The following is a 22,973-nucleotide window of genomic DNA, read 5'->3' on the forward strand; positions in this document are numbered from 1 at the left end:
CATTGGTCTTGAACTGCTGGTTCAGAACAATGAGTATCTTACATTCGCTTTGACGAGTCTTTCCAGTTCCTCTCTTTTTTTTTTTTTTTTTCATTGCTTTTTTGGAACTGTGAGGTATGCCAAAAGAGGCACGGGTAACTTCCAATAATGTTAATCTATAGTGAAGAGAACCTTAAAAAAAAATGTGAGCCAAGGTAATGGGTACAGAGATGTCTGAGGCTGTGTCAACACTACAAAGTTTGATTGAATTTAGTTAAATCAGCTTTACAGCCCTCAATTTTGTATGTTGCTTGAGTGTGTGCACTCTTGGCTTATTTGAGTGTTGAGTGTCCTCAAAGAGCTGGAACAATAGCATGTGAGGTGTGAACTGCCCTCTTCTTCTCAGAAGAGACCCGGTAGTGATGATTTAAATAGTCAACATTGTCAACTTCCTTCTTGAGGTAGGGCTTGTCTACACTGGCACTTTACAGCGCGGCAACGTTCTCACGCAGGGGTGTGAAAAAGCACCCCTCTGAGTGCAGCAAGTTTCAGCGCTGAAAAGCGCCAGTGTAGACAGTGCACCAGTGCTGGTAACTACACCCCTCGTGGAGGTGGTTTTTTTAGAGCGCTGGGAGAGCTGCCGCAACTACATAAGCCACGTTAAAGCGCTGCTGCCAATGTAGACACGTTGCCAGTGTAGACAAGCCCTAAGAAGTGTGTGTGTGTGTGTGTGTGTGTGTATTGCAGATCTGCACAATTTACTAAGTCACCACTCATTTTGGTGTCACAAATGTGTGACATTGGGGAAATACCACCACTCTTTTTCCTTAGTCCAGGAACCAAGCAGGCCCATAGGTATAATCAAGCCCCACTGAGGGGTACCATATATACTCGATCATAAGCAGGTTCGTTTATAAGCCGACCCCCCTCCCCCCAAGATAGATAAGTAAAAATGGAAAAATTTTATAATCCGTTCATAAGACATCCCTATAATTCAGGGGTCAGCAAACTTTGGCTCCCGGGCCATCAGGATAAGCCGCTGATGGACCGAGATGGTTTGATTACCTCAAGCGTCCACAGGCACAGAGGTAAACCTAAGTAAACAAAGTGTCCCAGTGCACCAGCTGCTTACCCTAACGGGCCTGGACAGCAACTAGTGGGGAAATTTTTTGGGGGGGAGAAGCTGGGAATCAGGGGAGTAACCCCTGCGACCACCCCCCACATGACCCCACCCCTAGCCCGGGACCCCCCCACTCTCCCCATCCCATCCCTTTCCTCCTTAGCTGGGGAGGGCCAGGGGAGGATGTCTCTGGCCTGGCTGGAGCTGCTCCGACAGGCTGGGCAGTGCAGCTGTAGCCTGCTCCGGCAGGCCAGACTGGGCGGCGCGGCCGCAGCATGTTCCAGCTAGACTGGGGGCGCAAGGCCGAGCGGCATGGCTGCAGCCTGCCAGCCCCAGAGCTGCAGCTGCTTTGGAGGCTGGAGGTAGAGCAGCGTGGCCAGAAGCGGAGAGACTTTGGCCCCACCTCTTCCCTTCTGGCTCTGCTGCCTCTTCTTGCTCCCTCTGTTGGGGTGAGGGGATGTGTCCCACCTCTCCCTCTCTATACCCGTTCATAAGCTGACCCCCATCTCTGGTGCTTCCCTTTTTTACTAAAAAAAAATCGGCTTATGAACAAGTATATACGATAGTAGCAGTGTTCAAGGAGCCCAGCAGGGCCCACATAGTCATACTCTGAACATCTGCCTAGTGTACTATGAGCAGCATCACACTTTGCTGACTTGTGGGCAGAGCTTGTTGGGTGTGTGGCGTGTGGAAGAGTACCACTACCTTAATGCCCCAGTTTAAGCCCATCTTAATTGGAACTAAATGCTTCAAAGGGAAGAACACCCTCTGCATGGGCTATCGATAAGCGGATGCAGAGGCCATGTCTATACTAGGAAAAAACTTGTGTTTTTACCTTGTTAGGTAATGTATTAAATTCCCAGTGTAGACAAAACAGTTCTGGGGGTTGCTTTGTTTAGTTCACATGTTAAAATCTTTTCTTGTGCATAACACCTAAAGAATCGGGATCCTAATCTGCCATTTTCTCCTCCTGGTTCTTCCCCCAACTTTGTGAGGAAGCAGTGGGAACAGTTTTTAAAACTGATGCTCACAGGTTTAGCTCTTTACTAGATCCTTAAAAAATCATATGCTTTATTATAGGCATCAAAGGGTCTGAAATCCTTAACTTTGAAGCTTACTTTAAACAATAATCCTATTTTTAGGATCATAGTAGCTAGAGAGGGGAAAAGACTATATCTGAGTATTGAGTGTATCCCTCTGAAAGTGAAGAATAAAATTTCCCAATAAAGGATTTATGTGATAATAAGCATTCTATGGGGGTAAAGCCAATCAAAGGAATGGACTTAGTTTTCAGGCATTGCAAATCACTTTGATTTTCTTTTTGTCCCAAAATATTCAAACGAACCCTATCCCAAAGAGCGTTTTACCCAGATAGGTGCCAGAGCCTCAGTGAAATCTACGAAGGATTTGGTTTTTAGGGTAGTGACTTTATGTGGAAGGTACTCAGATATTGCAGTGATGGATGGCAGTATGAGATCTTTGGATAGCTAAAGGATGAGAGAGCAGGTGGCATTTCAGAAGTAGTTATGAATTCCAGGTTTTGTGCCATTATTTATATTATCCTTTACAATTAACAATATTGTAACATTACAATTTACAATATTTTCTTTGGTTTTTAATGTAAAGATGGAAATGTATCAATGAGCACTTGACTCTCCAGATCTGTTATGGTCTCTTGCATAACTGTATACTCAGCCCATTTTTAAGGATATATTGCTTATCCATTTGTATATAGTTAAAGTACATTTTAAAAAAATACAGCTTAATCCCACTGACACTGAAGTCAGTGGAAGCAGGAGTGAGTGCTTACAAATAAGGACAAATAACGCAAGCAAAGGGAAAACCCAGTGTTTTAAGGGCTGACAATTTACAGTGTTATCTGTCTAGGACAAGTACCTCCATCTGGCATCCTCTCAACTGTACACTACTTCTTAACAGCTCGGAGTGGCTGCTGTCATAGCGACCCAAGGATTCCCTCTGTGCTAGAGCACAGTCTGGAGGGACCTGAGTTTGGGATTAAACTCTTGATTAGTTGCATGATAGCAAGTGGTGCTACAGGCTTAATAGCTGGGCTGCTTCCACCATTAAAGTAAAGCAAATTACCAGTTTCTCTCTCAACCTTTATTACACCTTCAAAGTGGGCATAGTTTTTGATTTTTAAAAAAAGTTTTCTACGTTAAAATCTGTGCAGTCTCAGCTTGTTGCAAAATGTTTCTTTATCTTGCAAGCACCAGAAAATATGGAGGATTAAAATCAAACACTGACCAAACTTTAAATTAGTGATGCTGTGCAGGAACCTATAGGTCACACACATTCAGTTCACTTCTTGGAAGTCTGTGGCTTTCAAAGATACTCAAATATACTGAACACAAATGTCTTTAATATGTGCATCGTACTTGCCTCTTCTTGCTATGTCTAGGCGCACAGATTTCAATAGTGAGATACATACAAAGCATAAATCCCAGTGTGTTTTGACAACTGAATGGCAATATACTGCCTGCCTGCCAGGGGCGGCTCTAGGAATTCTGCCGCCCCAAGCAGGGCGGCGCGCCGCGGGGCGCGCTTTGGCGGTCGCCGGTCCCGCGGCTCTGGGGGACCTCTTGCAGATGTGCCTGCGGGGGGTCCGCTGGTCCCGCGGCTCTGGTGGACCTCCCGCAGGCACGCCTGCGGATGCTCCACTGGAGCCGCGGGACCAGCGGACCCTCCGCAGTCATGCCTGCGGGAGGTCCGCCGGAGCCACCTGCCGCCCTCCCGGCAAAATGCCGCCCCAAGCGCATGCTTGGCGCGCTGGGGTCTGGAGCCGGCCCTGCTGCCTGCATACTTTTCCCTGTGGATCCAGGGACAGAATAGGCCCACTGCTCTTACTGCATGTAGTAAGAGGTGACTAAAAGGGGGCTGCCTGGAGAGGGATGGGCTCTGCCAAGTTATAAATTTTTCCAAGATACACCATATGATGAGCAAGTCAACCATATCCATACCAGATTGATCGCAGCCCAGCTTAATAATGAACACGCCATCCATCTCGCACCGGGGCGGACGTGACAAGTATACTACTTGTGTAACCCCAACAAAGAGGATCCATGGAAGAGATAACATCACCATAGCCACATGGAATGTAAGGATATTGAGACAAATGGGGAGGTTGAAAGAACTCACGTACAAAATGGAACAATACACCTGGCACCTTCTAGGAATCTCTGAGGTCAGATGGAAGAACTTTGGAAAGGCACTAACAGAAGAAGGCCATGTACTCTATTACAGTGGAGAGGACAAACATGTCAATGGCATAGGATTTCTTGTGCATAAAGATACCAAGAATTCAGTATTAGGATGCCGCCCAATGTCCAGCAGGCTTATTTCCATCCATCGAAAGGCTGTACCATTTAATATCACAGTGGTACAAGTCTATGCCCCTACAACAGACTATGACGATGAGCAAACTGAAGATTTTTACAATCAGCTCCAAGACATAATCAATAAAGTACACAAGAAAGATATCCTGATTGTACAGGGAGATTGGAATGCTAAAGTGGGTACTGATGCACAGGCAGATAGGGCCACAATAATCTTGCCAATCTGTAATGCAGTAAACAATGAGAGAGGATTGAGACTTTTTTGGAGTTTGCCAACTATAACAATCTAGTTCTTGCAAACACATTAGGAGCACATAAAGCATCCAGACGATCAATGTGGCATGCACCTCATGGTCTACATCACAGCCAGATCGACTACATCATGGTGCAAAACTGATTTCATTCTGGGATTAACAGACCTAAAAAAAGCAGCTTCCCCGGTGCTGATACTGGAAGTGATCACGACCTTGTGATGCTAAATTTTTGGCTGCGGCTAAGGAAAATTGTCAGGCCAAAGTTCACCACAACCAAGTTTGACTCTAGAAAGACTCAGAGAGCAAAACATTGCAGAGTCATTCCAAGCAAATGATCGGCAGAAAATTTGCCCCGCTGCTTGCTCTAGAGCAGTGGTTCCCAAACTTGTTCCGCTACTTGTGCAGGGAAAGCCCCTGGCAGGCCTGCTGCATCCAGGGGTTCAGCCGATCGCAGTTCCCAGTGGCCGCGGTTTGCTGCTCCGAGCCAATGGGAGCTGCTGGAAGCGGCGGACCATTAAAAATAGCAAACGAGCCTTCCAGGCGGTAAAAGATCTGATAAAGGAAAAATGGACCAAAGCTAATGCAATTCAAGACAAAGAAGGGAACAATCTTACAGAAGAAAGGAACATCACCAATAGGTAGACAAACTACTGCTCTGATTTATACAACCATCAGAGAAATGGAGATCCTAGTGTCTTAGCCCAGATTCAACAGAGGAGGATGACTTTCCAATACTGCATGAAGAAGTGGAGACAGCTGTGAAATCACTCAAGAATGGAAAGGTTACAGGTATTGACAACATCCCAGCCAAACTGATGAAATTCCAAGGTCTGCAACAAGATCTGGCAGACCAGCGAGTGGCCCTCCATGTGGACACGGTCACTAATCATGACTCTGCCAAAGAAAGGCAACCTGCAACTGTGTCAAAATTACCTGACCATAAGCTTAATTAGCCATTCCAACAAAGTGATGTTGAAAGTCATATTGAACAGATTGAAGCCACAAGCAGAGAATATCATGAAGACCTGGCTGGCTTTCATGCTGGAAGAAGTACCACAGAACAGATTTTCAGCCTTTGTGCTCTGTGTGAGAAGTACTTACAGCACCAGCAGGATGTCTCCCACGTCTTTGTTGACTTCAAGAAGGCGTTTGAGTCACTACAGAGAATTCTTTCCCAGGTGTCTGGCTGGTGGGTCTTGCCCATGTGTTCAAGGTCTAACCGATCATCAAATTTGGGGTTGTGAAAGAATTTCCCCCCAGGTCAGAATGGCAGACACACTCAAGGGCATGGGGCACAGGTCACTTGCAGGTTTCAACTAATGTAAATAGCAGAGGAGTTCAGACTAGATGATCATGATGGTCCCTTCTGACCTTAAAGTCTAAGTCTATCTTGTTCTGCTGCCACAGGCAGAGAGGATGGGTCAGCCTGTGAGTTGTCTGCATTTGAGGTTGTGTGTTAGGGAAGTCCCAAACAGCTGCTGTGCTTAAAGATAGCCCTGATCAGCAGGGCCGGCTCCAGACCTCAGAGCGCCAAGCGCGCGCTTGGGGCGGCGTCCCAGCGGGAGGGCAGCAGGCGGCTCTGGCGGACCTCCCGCAGGCATGCCTGCGGAAGGTCCGCTGGGACCGCGGCTCCGGTAGACCTCCCGCAGACGTGCCTGCGGAGGGGCCGCTGGTCCCGCGGCTCCGGTGGAGCATCCGCAGGCGTGCCTGCGGGAGGTCCACTGGAGCCGCGGGGCCAGCGGACCCTCCACAGGCACGTCTGCGGGAGGTCCACCGGAGCCGCGGGACCGGCGACCGCTAGAGCGCCCCCCGCGGCATGCCACCCTGCTTGGGGCGGCGGAAATCCTAGAGCCGCCCCTGCTGATCAGTTCTGTGTAGAAATGTGCTGCAAAGCATACAGTGGGAATTGGACAGTCACAATATCAGGATCAGTTTTTAATTCCGACTATGCCACCTTCCTGTTAAGTATTTTGTTAACTTGCAAGTGCACATTGGATATATTCAAGGTGCTTGCCCCCATCCTCTGTTCTACAGAGACATAGTAATTGGGCAGTTATGCTTAAGTACAGGAATAACTGTTGGTCTGCCTGGAAGCAGGTAATATTCCTCAGCTCATCGGCTCTGAGGTGTATAGCAGCCTAGGTAGCCAATTTTAAAGCAAATAATAAGGCTTTGGTTTACTGGCTCAATGGAATGTGACAGGTTGATCTGGTATCTAGGATACATAGAGGGTGTGAATATAAACAAGGGCCTACCACTACATTCTTGGAATTTCACTTCAGCTGAGAAAGGAGGGACGTGAACAGGACCTTGAAGTACTTGCAAATTCTTATCTAGATAAAAAAGTGCAATCAGTGAGCACATTCCTCCTAAATAAATGCACTTTACACTGTACACTACTTAACTATACTATCAGTGACTGTAGCCTGTATATCTGTAATAAACTGCTTCTTATTAGAGGTCCTGTAACTTCCTTTGGAAGTTATTTTTCTCATGGGAGGAGGTTATAAACATTCCCCTGTTACTTTAAAGTGCATTTTGCCAGGAGGAATGACTCCAAGTGACTGTCTCTCTAACATTTTTAAATGAAGTGCAGTGATCTGATAACAAAGCGTAATGTGGGCGAACATGGCATCAGGGCAAGGTTAGAATGCTAGCAGAGATAGCAGCCAAGTCAGAAACTTGGAAGTGTGTTCATTCTGTTGTAGAATAGCTACGGAAATCCCAGTGCACATCCCAGCAGTATATGTAGCTTCGTGACAGAAAAAATTACAGGACTTGCACAGAGTAGTGGGAGAAATCCCCTTCTCTAGCAATATATCCAAAAATAACCAAACTTTTACCATTGATCCTTAGTGCGTACCACTTATCTTCTAAGCTCTACCCCTTCTGGTTATCTCAACCAGTACGCACAGAATAGTAGTATTAATCCCTCCCTAAAAATGCTTTCCAGGCAACTTTTAAAGGGCCACTAATGTTCTCTTTAAATTCCTCCCTTCTCCACTCCAGCTATTGTATTTTTAAACTTGCTTTCAGCAATGGTGATTTATTGTTTACTATCTCACCACAAAATTACTTGCGATCATTTGCCAGAACTATGCAATGTGTGCGCACATGACTGTTTGAATAGCAGTAACTTGGGCAATGTCACTACGAGGACAATTCATGACAAATAACCTGTCACTGTTGTGTGCGTATGGGTAGTACAAAATCATAACTACGTGCATTCTGTTAAACACAAATAGATTTCCAGCTTGCACAAGATGATATGATATTCTTGGCATTTAGCTTAGAACTAGGGGTATGCATCTGATATAAACTGCTTAAATCTATTTTATTTTTATTATCTTTCCAGAGGAGGGAAGGAGAGCATTCCCTGTATAGTATGGGCTCTTTCCTATTCCCATTGCCTCATCCTGATCCCAGTAAAGTCCATATATATTTGTTCTTCTGCTGTTCTGGAACAGTCTACCTCTTGCTTATTTAGAAACACCATAGTATCTATGGTAGAATGAAGGGCATACTTCTGTCTCTGTGAACTTGTGTTCATTTTTCAGTTGCAGTTGTTGATGCGAAGAAAATCAGGACAGTTGCATAGTCTCTTCAGACAGAGAAGGATCTGAACCCCATAAAGAGAGCTTAGATTTATGTGCCACTGTTAAAACTGTGTTAATCAACTCTGGAAATTCATTTTCTCCCAGTATTCAAAAGCATGTTACCAACTTAGCCTTCCTAAAGTTATTCTGGACCCATTGTGAAGGCAATGTTGAACACATTTACTCTCTGCTATATAAAAGGCAGGAGAGGAGAGGGAGAATCAAACACTGCTGCTTCAGAAATTACTACCAACCTCCTTTACCCTGAGCCAGGGGCATGCGCAGGAATACAAATTTGACCACTCTTGAAGGGGCACGTTCTGTGCCCTCTCCTCTCCCCTCACAGCACTGGGTCTAGAGGAGCTCACTTTCCTCTTTACAGTCCCAGGGCTGGAGGAGCTCTGTGCCACTTCCAATTATGGGAGGGTGGGGCGTGCCTCTGCTTGCCTCCCCTTGTGCATGGCCCTGCTCTGAGCCAATGTCCAAAGCCACAAATCTGATGTACCAACACCTTTGATATAAGATGAATATTTTTTCTTTGGCCATCTGCAATCTTCAACCAAATATTATATGCTAATTGTCCTATCTGTTGACACTGTAGTTTCTCATGTACGTAATCTTTTTTTACAAATGCCCTGTATTTCTCATTTGAACAAGTGGAGTTACTTTAACTTAAATCTATACCAGATTTCTATCTAGAAGCTTGAGTGAAATGCAGAATCTTCAGATTCTCAAAGCTTATTTTTGGTAGGTTATAATTATATAATCCCTTAAACTATTAATAATAAAAACAAACTAATAAGTAGGCATCCTACTCTGATAAGAACAAATCACTGGAAGGAGAGCATCATCAAACACTGACCCATCTACATCTTCCACCTCAGAGTTCTGAAATAAACAATTTGTGTGGTCATCCATGTATTGTTGTATAACCCACACACCTCCTGGGTGTGGTGCTCTGTCGTGTGTGTGTGTGTGTGTGTGTGTGTGTTCCCCAAGGAAACGGAAAGTAGCAATTCTTTCATGTCCACCCCTCTTCATCTCAATAGAGTTGTATTGTTGTGTCTGAAAGAAGAAGTTGGTTCTGGGGCTCCTGCTTGGTGCTGAGACTGTGTAGTTCCTATTGACACCTGGAGGTGGATGGTGTCCAACTCTTTTAAATCAGGCCTGTAGTTCAGAAAACACAAGGAAGAATATTACAATCTGCTTTTGTAGTGTTTGGAGATGCTCCTTTATCTTGCTGGAATCTTTCAATAATTTCAGGAGTGACATGACATCCATTTGAAGAGCAATGGATTCTGATTGCAGGGTGAGATGTTATTTGAGAATGATAAGGAGAGCTTTTGTGCTTTAGTTTCAGCAAACAAATGATAAAGGACTGGAGAAACTATAAGAAGAAACTTTTGATGTCAGTGGTTATCTTTTGTCTAGAATTTATTGGGGAGTATCATGTGGTGGCAGGATTTATGACTTGCATAGGGATTCAGGGCACTTCTCAAACTCCTGCTGACCCATCCTAATAGTAAAAGGGTTTAACCTGATGAGGGAATTTTTTCAGACCTGTTGTATGAGGGTAACCTCTTTACTCCACCACAGTATAAGACGTGGGCATGAAGGAGCTATGATCAGACTGGGAGGTTCTGTAGGAACATTGGGGCAGTTTGGGGCTGAGGTTTATGTTCTTTTGTCTGTCACCCTTTTCCTGACGTTTGGTTTTATTAATCAGTTTTACCTTATGCTCTCCTCATACCATACTCCATATGAAGACAGGTTTGCCCTTCCATTCCCATGCTTCCTATTAAGAAGAATGAGTTTGTATTTAACATGTTAGGGCAAGTTTTGTACAGCACTTTCATATTGCTTTATTGTGTAGTCATTAGTTATTTATCACTGTTAAGTGGTCAGGGATCAAATCATTGTAATAAGCAGCTTACATCTTGCAACATTTTAAAAAAAGCTTTTGCAATTGGGCTTTACAATTCAGAAATACAAATAGGAAGGCAGTGTGGCCTAGTGGAGAGAATACTGGACTGGGACCTAGGTTCTACTTCTGGCTTTGCCACTGAATTGCTGGTTAACTTTGAGCAAGTTATTGCACTTCTTTGTGCCTCAATGTTTGCATCTGTAAAATGAGGATAATGACTTAACTCCTTTTGTGAAGTGCTTTGAGATCCACAGATGAAAAGAGCTAAATCAGAACTGGGTCCTCGGTAGTGTCAGTCTGATTTGCTCTTTTCCACATTGGAACAAAGGGTAGTGCCAAAAAGTCCTATTTGTACTTGACAAAGGTTGCCTGGAGTAAAGGTACGTAAATAGGCAACTTGCTAAATAAATATTCAATAAAATGTTTTGACTCTGATAAACTGAGATATTTGTCACTATCTAGAGATACCGTGGCAGAGCAGAGTATGTATAGGCATCTTATAAGAGGCTGGACCATGTAGTATAGTGTTGTTTTCCTATCTTGCTGGAGGGTTTCTATAGAATTCCATAGGCTTTTTGCAGAGCATTCTCGGTTAAAGCTCAAATATTTGCTAGACTGATGTTAGTGTAAATGCTAAGGGCCAAATCCTTTTCTTAAATGCATAGGTGTGACTCCTATTTAACCTCAAGTTGGGCCCCACATGTATATCCAAAAGCATTTAAAATGTGTCCTCATACATGGCTCAGGGAGGGTGTAGAAAAGGAGATGAGTAGAGAAAAAGGCGGCTAAGAAAGGGACAGTATTAGCACTGCCTATGTGCTTATCTTTCAGACAGCAATCAAATGTGGCAAATCCATGATATAAGTTGGAAGAACAAATTTGTGTCTAAAGTTCATATGGAAGATATAAAGATCATGTGCAAAGGAACAGCGAGGTAGCATAGGCAGAAGAATTGAAGGGGTAAAAGTTGTTGTTTACATTTAGGACAGACCAATATCTAAACTCCAGAATAGTCTCAATGCTTCTGACAAAATACATTTTTATCTTGTCTTGTTGAGTGCCTGCCTGGGAAATGCAGACTTGTACCATTTCCTTAAAAGAACAAATTGCTGATGTCTGGGTAGCCATATGTCTCATTTATCAAATGCAAGTAGCAGTACAAATCACTTGGGCTTTGTCTTCACCACCAACGAGGTAGGTTTGTGTGTGTGTGATCATAGGATAACGTGTAGTAGGTATCCCATTGTAGAATCCTAGTGGAGACAAGGCACCTGTAGTTTTTACTGTTAGGTAGCTAGGTGAGGTCAACACTGAACTGAAGCCTGTGATTGATCTTACCTACCTATCTCATAGGAAAAACGAAAGGTGCCTTATCTCCAGTAGGATAGCTAATGCATGTTTGTTATCTCACTGCGAATAAACCCACCTCTTTTGGACTGAAGACACGATCTGTTTCTTCCAACGCTCTTGGTTTTGGTGTCCATTTATTATTCTTGATCACAGACTGGTTTATTACTAATACTTAACTGTCATGGTTTGAATTTTTGTATTTCTCTTAGGTTGGGCAATGAAAACTAATGAAGTCAGTAATGCTTGTTCACAGACAGTTTTACTTTCAGATTCTCAGTGCTACAGTGTTGGGGATATATTTGTGTTTAAGCAACCGTTTCTACTGGTATTCTAAAAATGTTTGGGATATTTTCATGGTCTCTGTTTCAAATATTTAATCGTTGGTTCAAATTTGAGTTGAGTATATCTTTAGAAGGACACTGGCAACTCAAAATCTAGACAAATGTTATGTGTTCAAAAAGAAAAAAACCCACTAACAAACAAAAACCCTTTGTTTCAGATATGACCTTTCCTGGAGTCTCCTTGCCAATGTTTGTGGTTTTTTCAAGCACATTTGTTGTATTTCTTAAATATTTTTCTCTTCCCTGTGACTGTGAATTGCCCACAAACAAAGGCCATTCAATAAATATACTGCCAGTGTGCAATGAAGGATCATTCAAAATAATTACAATTAAATGATGCTTGTCCAAGTGAATGAATAAAACTTACATTTTGATGCAAATCTCTTATTTTGGTGCCCACTTGCTGGTTTGCAAGTTTCAGTAATTACTGATTTGGACCAATGCCTGCAACACCTGAAATTCTTTTGCATCAGAACCTGAATACAGCTTCCTTTCTCTTTATTGGTCAAACTATAGATGCACTTCAGAAGTTTTTGCTTATCAGTTAGACTTTATTATAAATACAACCTCTGGTTCATGAGAGTAAAACCAAGGTGGTAAGATTGTACTGATGAACCTGTCTCTTTGCCCCCTGTGCTTAAATCTTCCGTGATGTTTTTGCACAGTTTGTCCATACACCCTATGCCCTCTGCTAGTTTTGACTTTCTCAGTAGTTGATCTGAATTTCTATTTGTCCTGACTTAGGCATTCAAGGAAAACAATTACATCAAAACCAACACCAGAGATTATAGTGCTAATGCACAGTATAGTGCAGGGGTCGGCAACCTTCAGGAAGTGATGTGCCAAGTCTTTATTAATTTAAGGTTTCGCGTGCCAGTAAAAGGTTTTGCATGCCAGACTGGCAGCATGGGTGGCAAACGGAACCCCAGACCGGCCTGCTGCCGGTCTGGGTTTCTGTCCACTGGCCCCTGCCAGCCAGGTTCCCAGCTGCCAGCCCCGCTCAGCCCGCTGCCAGCCATGTTCTGTCCATCCAGGCTGGCAGTGGGCTGAGTGGGGCCAGCGGCCGGGACCCAGCTGGCAAGTGGCCCGCAGCCGGGACCTCAGACCAGCAGTGGGCCGAGTGACTCATCCCGCTGCCGGTCTGGGGTCCTGGCCACCGGCCCCACTTAGCCCACTGCCGGCCCGGGTTCCATCCATCCAGGCCGGCAGTGGGCTGAGCGGGGCTGGTGGCCAGGACCCCAGACTTGCAGCAGGCTGAGTGGCTCATCCGGCTGCTGGTCTGGGGTTCCATAATCCAGGCCGGCAGCGGGCTGAGTGGGGCCAGCAGCCAGGACCCCAGCTGGCAGCAGCGTGCCACTAAAAATTAGCCTGTGTGCCGCAGGTTGCCGACCTCTGGTATAGTGGATGCTGCTTATTAGCATTCCTGATATTAACAGCTTCTGGTGAATTGCAACATTTTGCTAGGAACCAATCCCATCCCATTGACTTACCAATATTCAAAACCTATTAATATTTAACAGCATGCTGCTTATTGACAACTTTTTGGTGTGGCTTCTCTGGCTGCAGCCCTACCAACCTACCTGTGGCTAGAAGGGGTGGCTGTGGGCACGGCAGTGGTTGGGCAAGGGGCTGCGGCCCAGGTGTTGGGTTTTCCACAGGGTGTGTGGTATCTCTCTGTGCTCTTTGGGTTGTGCCTTGCCCTGGCACCAGGCATCTGGGCTTGGCACATACCTGCACTTCCTTCTTTGGCTGCAACAATGCAAGCCTGCTTGTGGCTCTGCAGCCAGGGAAGGATGCTGGAATGGGTGGAGCACCAGCCATAGGCAGGTGTGTGGGACTGCAGCTGGAGAAGGAAGCTCTGGGACACGCCAAGCACTGGCCACAGGTAGGCTTGCAGGGCTGCATTCAAAGAAGGCATGTCCCAGCGCTTCCTTTCCTGGCTGCAGCTCCGCAATCCTGCTTTCCAATTATTGGCTATCTTTGGATAATAGCAACTTTTTGTTGAGAACCAAATTTGCTAATAAGCAGAATCTATTGTATGTGGAGTTGGAGTCTCCTACATTAACCAATGTTGGACCAATTAACTAGGTGACGTGACTTTTTAAGCTTTCCTTACTCATTAGAATAGCTACTAAAGTCTCATATCACACCTTTACTATGAAATCTCTTTAATTCAGAATAGAAAAGCCAGAGAAGTCCCTTGCCCAGGTTAGATGATGGATACTTTTCGGCACATGGCATATCCACTTAGCTTCTTCCTTGAAGACTTGGGATCCTCACACTTTTTTTTAACTAACCTTATTTTATAACAGGTAATCTTAAAAATGCCGTGGGATACAACAGCCATGCAAAGATTTGATTCCATTATCTTAATCCTCCACTGCAAATTACAGTAGTGTCTCTGCATTTATATTAGCTCAGTCTGATGTGGGGGACAGGGCTGATGTGCCCTGCAAGGTTTCATTTCATTTGAGCCTAGGTGTTTTTTGTGATAGGACCTGAAGAGACTGGGCAGGGAGCGGAAGATAAGCAAGTGCCAGTTGATGATCTTGATACCACTCTAAGGATTTGTTTACATGAGATTTTATTCTAGTCATACCTGTATAACTCCCTCGTGGGGATCCTCTTTCTTATTTCAGAATAAAATGGGCCTTTTTTGGCTTCATTTAAACTGCTTCCAAAGTAACGTAAGCTAAACCAAGAAAAGATAATTTTATTATGGAATAAGAATGGCCACCTCTGTCTAAATTCACAGTATATCTTATTTATACTAGTATAGTTTCCCCATGTTGACAAGCTCTGATTGAAAGGATTGAGGACCAAAGCCTGAAGAAATGCAAAAGAAACCGTCTGTAAGCTAATGGGCATTTTGGGGAATGTTATTTGAACATAAGCAAAGATCAAACATTTCCAAGTGCTTTATGAAACCCCAAACCTGTAGTGTGTTCCTCCCTTCTGTGTGCCTAATTCAAAGGTTCAGAAGTTGAAACATGAAAGCTAGTTCTCTTGAGACTTTTTTTACAAATATTTTTGTTAGTTTTCAGAACCATATAGATTACTGTAAATAAGCATATGGGCGGTATATTAAACAATTGTTCTGAAAATATTTCAGTCTTTGTACAGGGGTGATGGAACAATTTGTATAGTGGGAGGTGCTGAGAGCCACTGACCCACACTGTAAACCCTGTATATAATGGAAACCACTTCAAGCCAGGTGGTGCAGCACCCCCAGCACTCATAGTTTCAGCACCTATGTCTTTGTATATATGAGTAATGTGACTTTCATAGATTCAGTAGCACCAATATAATAAACTGCAAGGAAATTGCCTGACCAGGGCAGATCAGTGGCCTGGTCACCTGTCATGGCTAAAATATTAAACTATAGAGGAAGATGCAAGAAACCCTTTGGCTGATAATTTACAGAATAATCTGCCCGTAGCAGAAGTTTCTTCTTAGCCCTTATTGGTCAGTAGTTGGAATATGTTCAGAAGCATTGGGTTCATATTCCTGATAAATATTTTAGCCCAGCTAATGTTACTCTGGATGGTCTTATCCATATAAGTGTTCCATATATATAAATGCCTAATCTGATTTTGAGTCTTGCTAAGCCTGTGGCCTCTGTCGCATGGCAATGAATTCCACATGTTAACTATGTACTGCGTTTTTAAAAATCCTCTTAGTTTTGAAGGGTACTGCCTTTCACTGGCTCATTCCTTGTTCCTGTATCATGAGGATAAATAGAAGCCTTGACATTATATCATGTCTATGATGTATTTCCTTTGTAATATTTTCAGTCTCTCAATGTCTCTATCTTCATTGTGGTTCTCCAGACAGACTCTTCCTATTTCTGCTGTATTTGTTCAGGTACAGAAATGCACAGTATTCCAGGTGACTGTTTATCATTGATGGCACTAAACTTTCACTGTTTACTATCTGTCATTTTCACTTGTGGTGGCTGCTGCACACTTAGTTTATATTACTCAGCCTGTACTGAAATACAGGCTTTTCCTATGTGACTACTTCATTTAGAATCCAGCAATGTGTGTTTTAACAGATGTTTCCTAAGCTGTATCCACCAACAATCCACTATCTGCCAAAAGAATAATAAAATAAAATGAGATTCTTAAATATAAAATGTCTTCACACTAAGCGTGTGTGTGGGGAACCAATAAGGCCAAATTGTGGCATTTAGCCACTATCTGACCTTTGGGCAGGGGAGGGGTGCCATGCAAAGCTGTACCACCTGTGGGGAGAAACTTTGTCTCTGAGAGATGCTATCCCTCTCTAAGTGGCCTGGTGCACATTGGGACTAGGCTTGCTGCATGGCCTTTAGAACAATACAGCTTGTTTCCTCTGGTGCATCTGGCCTGAGTATTTGGGCCAGTGCCCCTTTTTGGACAAACTCTGGGAGCACGCCTTGTGAGCTGCATTTATGACAGGTCCTTCTGTGGGCCATGTAAAGAGAACCAGAGGCTCCCTGCATGCTCCCCCTGTGTATCTATTTAAGGGCCTGTCACAGTCTCTGGCTCTTAACATGAATTTAGCATGCTTGGGGTCAGGGGCGGCTCCAGGCACCAGCGCAGCAAGCGCATGCCTGGGGCGGCAAGCCGCGGGGGGTGGCCTGTTGGTCGCTATGAGGGCAGCAATCCAGCAGCGTTCGGCAGCATGCCTGCGGGAGATCCGCCGGTCCTGCGGCTTCGGCGGCAATTCGGCGTCAGGTATGCCGAAGGCGCGGGACTGGCAGATCACCTGCAGAAATACTGCCGAATCCGCATGACCAGCAGACCACCTGCAAGCGTGCTGCCGAAGGCCGCCTGACTACTGTGCTTGGGGCAGCAAAAAACATAGAGCCGCCCCTAATTGGGGCCCAATTCTGTGATTACTGTTCCTACCTTTAAAGGAAGGGCAGTGGAACTCCTCATGGACCCAGATGAACAGATCCCCCAGTGATCACAAACATGGGGATAGAACAACTTTTAAGTATATCACTCTATTTTGAACTTTTCGTATTTGTCTAATTCCTTAAGTTGATGGACTAATTGATGTGTTGATTGGAGCCCAGAAGAACCCAATTAAAAAACAAAATCTTCAATTGAAGCTGTTTGTGCAAGACAGAAATTACTTGAAGGATGGAAGTGTTTATATGTGCTCCAGAAGCATAAAACACTAGAGGGATGAAGAGGTTTGGCCAATTGGACTCCTCATGTGAGTAAAATTGTTCATGTGGCAATGACTGCGATATATCATTAGTGGCATGAATGGGTAAAGGGCAAGGTGGGTACAAATATGTTGCAAACCTAGGGCATACTCCCATTCATTCATAATAGCTTTGTGAATGAGGACAGACTACATGGTCTTGAGAGCCAATGTGTGTTTGGAACGAGATATTCTGAGGCTTTCTGAAGGAGCAAGGGAAGGGTATTTTGCTCACTTTAATTGGGAGGCTGTTCCAGGCACAAGGAACAGAATGAAAGAAGATAAATCAGGAGTGAACAAAGGAAGCAGTTGAAACTTTGAGTATGTACCAGTATCTATTTGTGACTCTAATAGCATTTATACTGAGCTCCTCACAATAGTATCGGAGCCCCTTTCAGCAGAAACCTAAAGAGTTGGCTGGAGTGCTCTGCTTACTTTGTGCTTCAAATTTGAAGGCTACACAGCTTGCCAAAGCTAATCAGTTCCCATAAGCTGTTCCCTGTAATCATTTCTGGAGGGTTACATATGTCACCATCAAGACATTATTATTTTCAAAACTAATGACACTGTTTCATAACCCAAGTATATTTTGAACATGCCTATGCTTGACTTGAACTTAAGATTTCCCACTATGGCCTTAGTGGTGAGAGTGCTAATGTGGGCAATCTGCCAATCTCTAAATCACTGTATGGTGGTGCTGATCAAAGCAGGAATATACACAGTGAAAACACTGGCGGCTACTTGTGTTCAGTCTACATCAGTGCATCTAGCAGTGGCGGCAACACTGTGAAACCTGAAGAAAGTATTTTGGCCCCATCTGTGCTGAAAGACAATCCTTCATGGCCTAAAACAACCAGCCCAGTTGCATGTTAGTCTTTCTTGAAGCTGTAGCATTAGCCTTTCTTCATGTTGTAATATAGCACAGTAAAACATTTCAGGTAATTGTACAAAATTAGTGACTACTGACTGGATTTTTTGTTGTGCTTTTTAGTGCTTCACCTGAAGAGAGAATGCTATCATGTTCATGCTAACATAAGCCTGGTCTACACTACGCGTTTAAACCGGTTTTAGGAGCATTAAACCGATTTAACGCCACACCCATCCACACTAAGAGGCCCTTTATATCGGTATAAAGGGCTCTTTAAACCGGTTTCTGTACTCCTCCCTAACGAGAGGAGTAGCGCTAATATCGGTATTACCATATTGGATTAGGGTTAGTGTGGCCGCAGATCGACGGTATTGGCCGCCGGGCGGTATCCCACAGTGCACCACTGACCACTCTGGACAGCAATCTGAACTCGGATGCAGTGGCCAGGTAGACAGGAAAAGCCCCGCGAACTTTTGAATATTTCCTGTTTGCCCAGCGTGGAGCTCCGATCAGCACATGTGGCGATGCAGTTAAAAATCAAAATAAAGAAAGAGCTCCCGCATGGACCATGCGGACGTGATCGCTGTAAGGGCAGGCAAATCTGTTCTATCAGCGCTCCGTTACAGAAGACGAATTAAAAAACATTTTTTAAAAATCTCCAGACAGACGCCATAGCAGGGACTCAGCGCACTGCTGCGTGACAAGCGTAACGGAAAGCCAAGGAATCAAATGGACGCTCATGGACTGGAGGACTCAAGCTATCCCACAGTTCCTGCAGTCTCTCTGAAAAGCATTTGCATTCTTGGCTGAGCTCCAAATGCTTCTAGGGTCAAACACAGTGTCCGTGGTGGGTCAGGGCATAGCTCGGCAATTTACGCACCCCCCCACCCACTCCCAGAAGTGAAAGGGAAAACAATCCTCTCTTGACTCTTTAACATGTCACCCTATCTTTACTGAATGCTGCAGATAGACGCGATGCTGCAGCACTGAACACCAACATCCTTGCTCCCCCCCGCCATGGGTGGCTGATGGTGCAAAACGACTGGTACCCGTCCTCATCATCAGCCTATTGGCACATGGGGCAGTGCAAAAGGGCTGGTAACCATGCTGACTAGCATCCGTCAGGTCGATCAAGGGCGCCTGGCCCTAATTTTTCCTGGTAGATGGTGCAGTATGGCTGATAACCATCGTCATCATAGCAACAGGGGGCTGAGCTCTGTCAGCCCCCACCCTTCATGTGTAAAAAAAAGATTCAGTTGCCCCTGGACTAGCAGAGGGATGCTGGGCTCCTCTCCTCCACACTCCTTACTGTCCTGTCTGGACTATCATAGCAGCTGGAGGCTGCCTTCCACTCATTTCTCACTAACAAGTCATTGTGTCTTATTCCTGCATTCTTTATTACTTCATCACACAAGTGGGGGGACAATGCTACGGTAGCCCAGGAAGGCTGGGGGAAGAACGGAATCAACAGGTGGGGTTGTTGCAGGAGCACCCCCTGTGAATAGCATACAGCTCATAATTTCCGCTGGATCTGACACAGAGCAGCTGTGCTCTCTGATACAGTGGTTCTCTAGTACACTTGCCCATATTCTAGGCAGGACTGATTCTATTTTTAGATACCAAAAAGGAGGGATTGACTCAGGGAGTCATTACCAATTTTTGCGCCCTGGCTGACAGCAGCAAATGGTGCAAAACGACTGGTAGCCATGATCATCTTTTTACCAATTTATGGATTGGTAGATGGTGCAGTATGGCTGGTAACCATCTCTGCTGTCATGCAAAAGCAAAAGCATGCTGCTGTGTAGCGCTGCTGAATCGCCTCTGTCAGCGGCATCTAGTACACATACGGTGACAGTCACAAAAGGCAAAACAGGCTCCATGATTGCCATGCTATGGCATCTGCCAGGGCAATCCAGGGAAAAAAGGCGCAAAATGCTTGTCTGCCATTGCTTTCCCAGAGGAAGGAGTGACTGATGACATTTACCCAGAACCACCCGCGACAATGATTTTTGCCCCATCAGGCACTGGGATCTCAACCCGGAAATTCCAAGGGGCGGGGGAGGCTGCGGGAACTATGGGATAGCTACGGAATAGCTACCCACAGTGCAACGCTCCAGAAATCGACGCTAGCCTCGGACCGTGGACGCACACCACCGATTTAATGTGTTTAGTGTGGCCGCGCGCACTCGATTTTATACAATCTGTTTTACAAAACCGGTTTATGCAAATTCGGAATAGTCCCGTAGTGTAGACGTACCCATAGAGCACCAATTCCAAAACAGTTTCCTGAACTGGAATTCAGACTACCAGCTAGAATGGAAGGCACTGAATTATGATCACTGTAAAACAAGTGTGGGGTTCCTAAAACTATCTATTCCATCATCTTATTATTGATAACCCTAAAATGTGAGTTTATGTCTATGTTGTGACTTGAGACCATCTCCCTCTATTACATTGATTCTGTATAGATTCTGGCTCCGCTATTCAGGACAGTGAGTTTTGTGTAATAGAGGGATGATGAGATGAGGGATTAGAAAATTATGAAGACATTAAGTTCATTTAGCCTTTTTAGTTGTAAAAGGAACCTCCCACAAGTTGTGGTCTCTTCTTCAGTCTGTGCAAAGATGGCTCCAGCCCATTTGCTGCTCATAGCGTTGCCAAGGAGCTACACAGTGAAATTTGAGAATAGTTAATTTCTTTCCTGCTACTGGGAACCCTTGGGGAACCAGTGGAACTGTCAGGAATCAAGTCAGTTTCATTCTGCTACTCCTTTTGGGAAATATATGAACAGCTGTTGAGGAAGACATTGGAACTACTCACCCTAGAGGAGGGCCCAAAGAAGGGAAGCTGCAGGAGGGGGAAACTCTCCTTTCTGCAGTATTCAGGAAGCTGGGGAATGGGTAGTGTTAACATCAGTGGTAATTAAGGAAACCAGTCCTGAGGAATACTGCTGTCTGTGTTCCTTTGCATCACTTGTAATGACCTTTTTATTCTGGTTTTGATGTATGCTCAGTTCATGACTACAGGCCATAATTCTTAGATTTGTTTCACTCAAACAGAAGTTTTAAAATGAGCTGCAGCATTAGCCAGAGCTGTGACTTCAGCCTTAAAGTAGATAAAGGGAATGATCCTGCTCCCCGGGTCCATCATCTTAGTGACACCAGGGTCAGGCCTGTAATGTCATACAAATTCACAAGCATCAAAGTTCTGTGTTAAGGGAGCCAGAAATTCAGGAAGAATGTGAAGCAGGAGTGGCTGTACTCAAGGCTTAGAACAAAGTCCAAGTTAAAGTCTTTGAAATCTTTTACCTTTTGATCTCTCATTCAGTTTCCTATATGGTTCTATGATAAGCTGTGTGTAGCATTTTTCACTAAGCAAAACCACTGAGAACTTGACTGTAAAATTCCCCAGTGTGTAGATAAGGAAATGTAAATTTCATGTAGTTTAAGTCCTTTCTTCCTATAGAATTTCTCCCTGCTTGCCTGGAAAGAACTTTCTGACTCACCGTTTGTGTCTGTAAGCATTTATCTATTTTAGGGATTTTTAACATTTCACAGTGCTGTTGCTAGTGTTCATATCTTATAAGAACATTCCCAAGTGTTACACCTTTTTATGAAATAGTTTGGGTAAAAGTTGTGATTGGAATAAGTAAAGAGGCTGCAAACTTGCAATGCATGCACAGACTGGATTAGAAGGTTAAACCCCATCGGACAACTCTGTTGCATCACACCATCAAAAAAAATTAATATACATTATTTAGTTTAATAAAAATCAAATTATTCGGATGTAATTTCTAGTATGGAATACTTTTGAAGTTGCTACGTCTATGCAGAAACTAGACACCCGCAGCTGACCCATGCCTGCTGACTTGGGCTCATGGAGCTCAAGCTGTGGGGTCGTTTGATTGCTGTGTAGACTTCCAGGCTTGGGCTGGAGTCTGAGCTCTGGGATCCTCCCAGCTTGCAGGGTCCCAGAGCCTTGGCTCCAGCTCAAGTCCAGAAGTCTACACAGCGATGAAACAGCCCTGCAAGCCTGAGTCCGCTGGCATGGGCCAGCCGTGGATTTTTCTTTGCTAGGTAGACATACCCATAGTCTCTTCATAAAGTGCAAAGGCAGCTTTACTTGCACCTGGACAGCTACTGGAAATGGTTCTTAGGGTCTCCAGTTTCAGAGTTTATCAGAAGGATGTCCCTCTTAATTACTGATGCTGCAGATTACTGCACTGTAGTGTGGCTATTGAAATATGAACTCCAGTCTAGAAAGATTTTAAAGAACTCTTACCTTATCTCAGCCACCTGAAACACATGGGATTGGGCAATTCTTATGCTAACGTTTTAGCAAAAGATCATAGCAAGGTCTTGCAATCCTGCTGAGGTTGGTGTAACTAAGGGCACAATTTGGCCACATGCATGGCTGTTGCTTCACTTCTGTGGATACTGATCATGGGTCTTGCACTCTGTTCTCATCACCTCTTCCCTAAACTGTTGGAGTTGGAATCCAAGGGAGTGTTTAGTAGTCTTAGGTTCATGGTGACTGCGTGAAGAAAGACCTGGCAGGGATACCATCAAAAAGAGCCTCTTTGCTGCCACCCCTCCTGCCTCCAGAGGTAATTCTATCCACTCTGAGAAGGCACTCGTAAGGAAAATCAAGTGACTATAGTGACTAACTGCTCTGATGTTCTTGAGGATTGGAGCAGAAAACTGAATAATAAATATGTAGGTGCATAAACCTCACAATTGCTCTTGTAAAGAGAGGATTTCTATAGTCTTAGCAAACTACTTGCTGAGATAACTGTGCTATACAGTCTAGACCAAACTGTCACCGTGAATCTAAGCAGCAGCATTACTTTTATTTGTTTTAGAAGGATTGAGACATGTAAAATAATTATTTGTACTTTAATATTGCCTTTCATCAGACATTGTCAAGGCTCTTTACAAATAGTGTGCCTCCTACCATCCATGTGATGAATAGCAGTTGTTATGCTCACTTTAT

At 44.4% G+C, this 22,973-nt stretch overlaps 1 protein-coding gene across 3 annotated transcripts in view; it reads left to right on the forward strand.

Annotated features, from left to right (window-relative positions):
• The window catches only part of WWC1 (WW and C2 domain containing 1), a 143,077-nt gene that overhangs the window by 30,660 nt on the left and 89,444 nt on the right, over positions 1 to 22,973 (forward strand). Inside the window, exon 1 of one of the 3 annotated variants that reach the window (XM_039486020.1) lies at positions 17,015 to 17,122. The exons of the other annotated variants lie outside the window; for them this stretch is intronic. Within the exon in view, the coding sequence (XP_039341954.1) occupies positions 17,121 to 17,122 (2 nt within the window). The 5' untranslated portion in view covers positions 17,015 to 17,120. Of the gene's footprint in view, positions 1 to 17,014; positions 17,123 to 22,973 lie in introns of those variants that run through there. 3 annotated transcript variants of the gene reach the window in all.

This window comes from Mauremys reevesii, linkage group 8 (assembly GCF_016161935.1).
Source record: "Mauremys reevesii isolate NIE-2019 linkage group 8, ASM1616193v1, whole genome shotgun sequence".
In the NCBI taxonomy this organism is placed as follows: domain Eukaryota; kingdom Metazoa; phylum Chordata; order Testudines; family Geoemydidae; genus Mauremys; species Mauremys reevesii.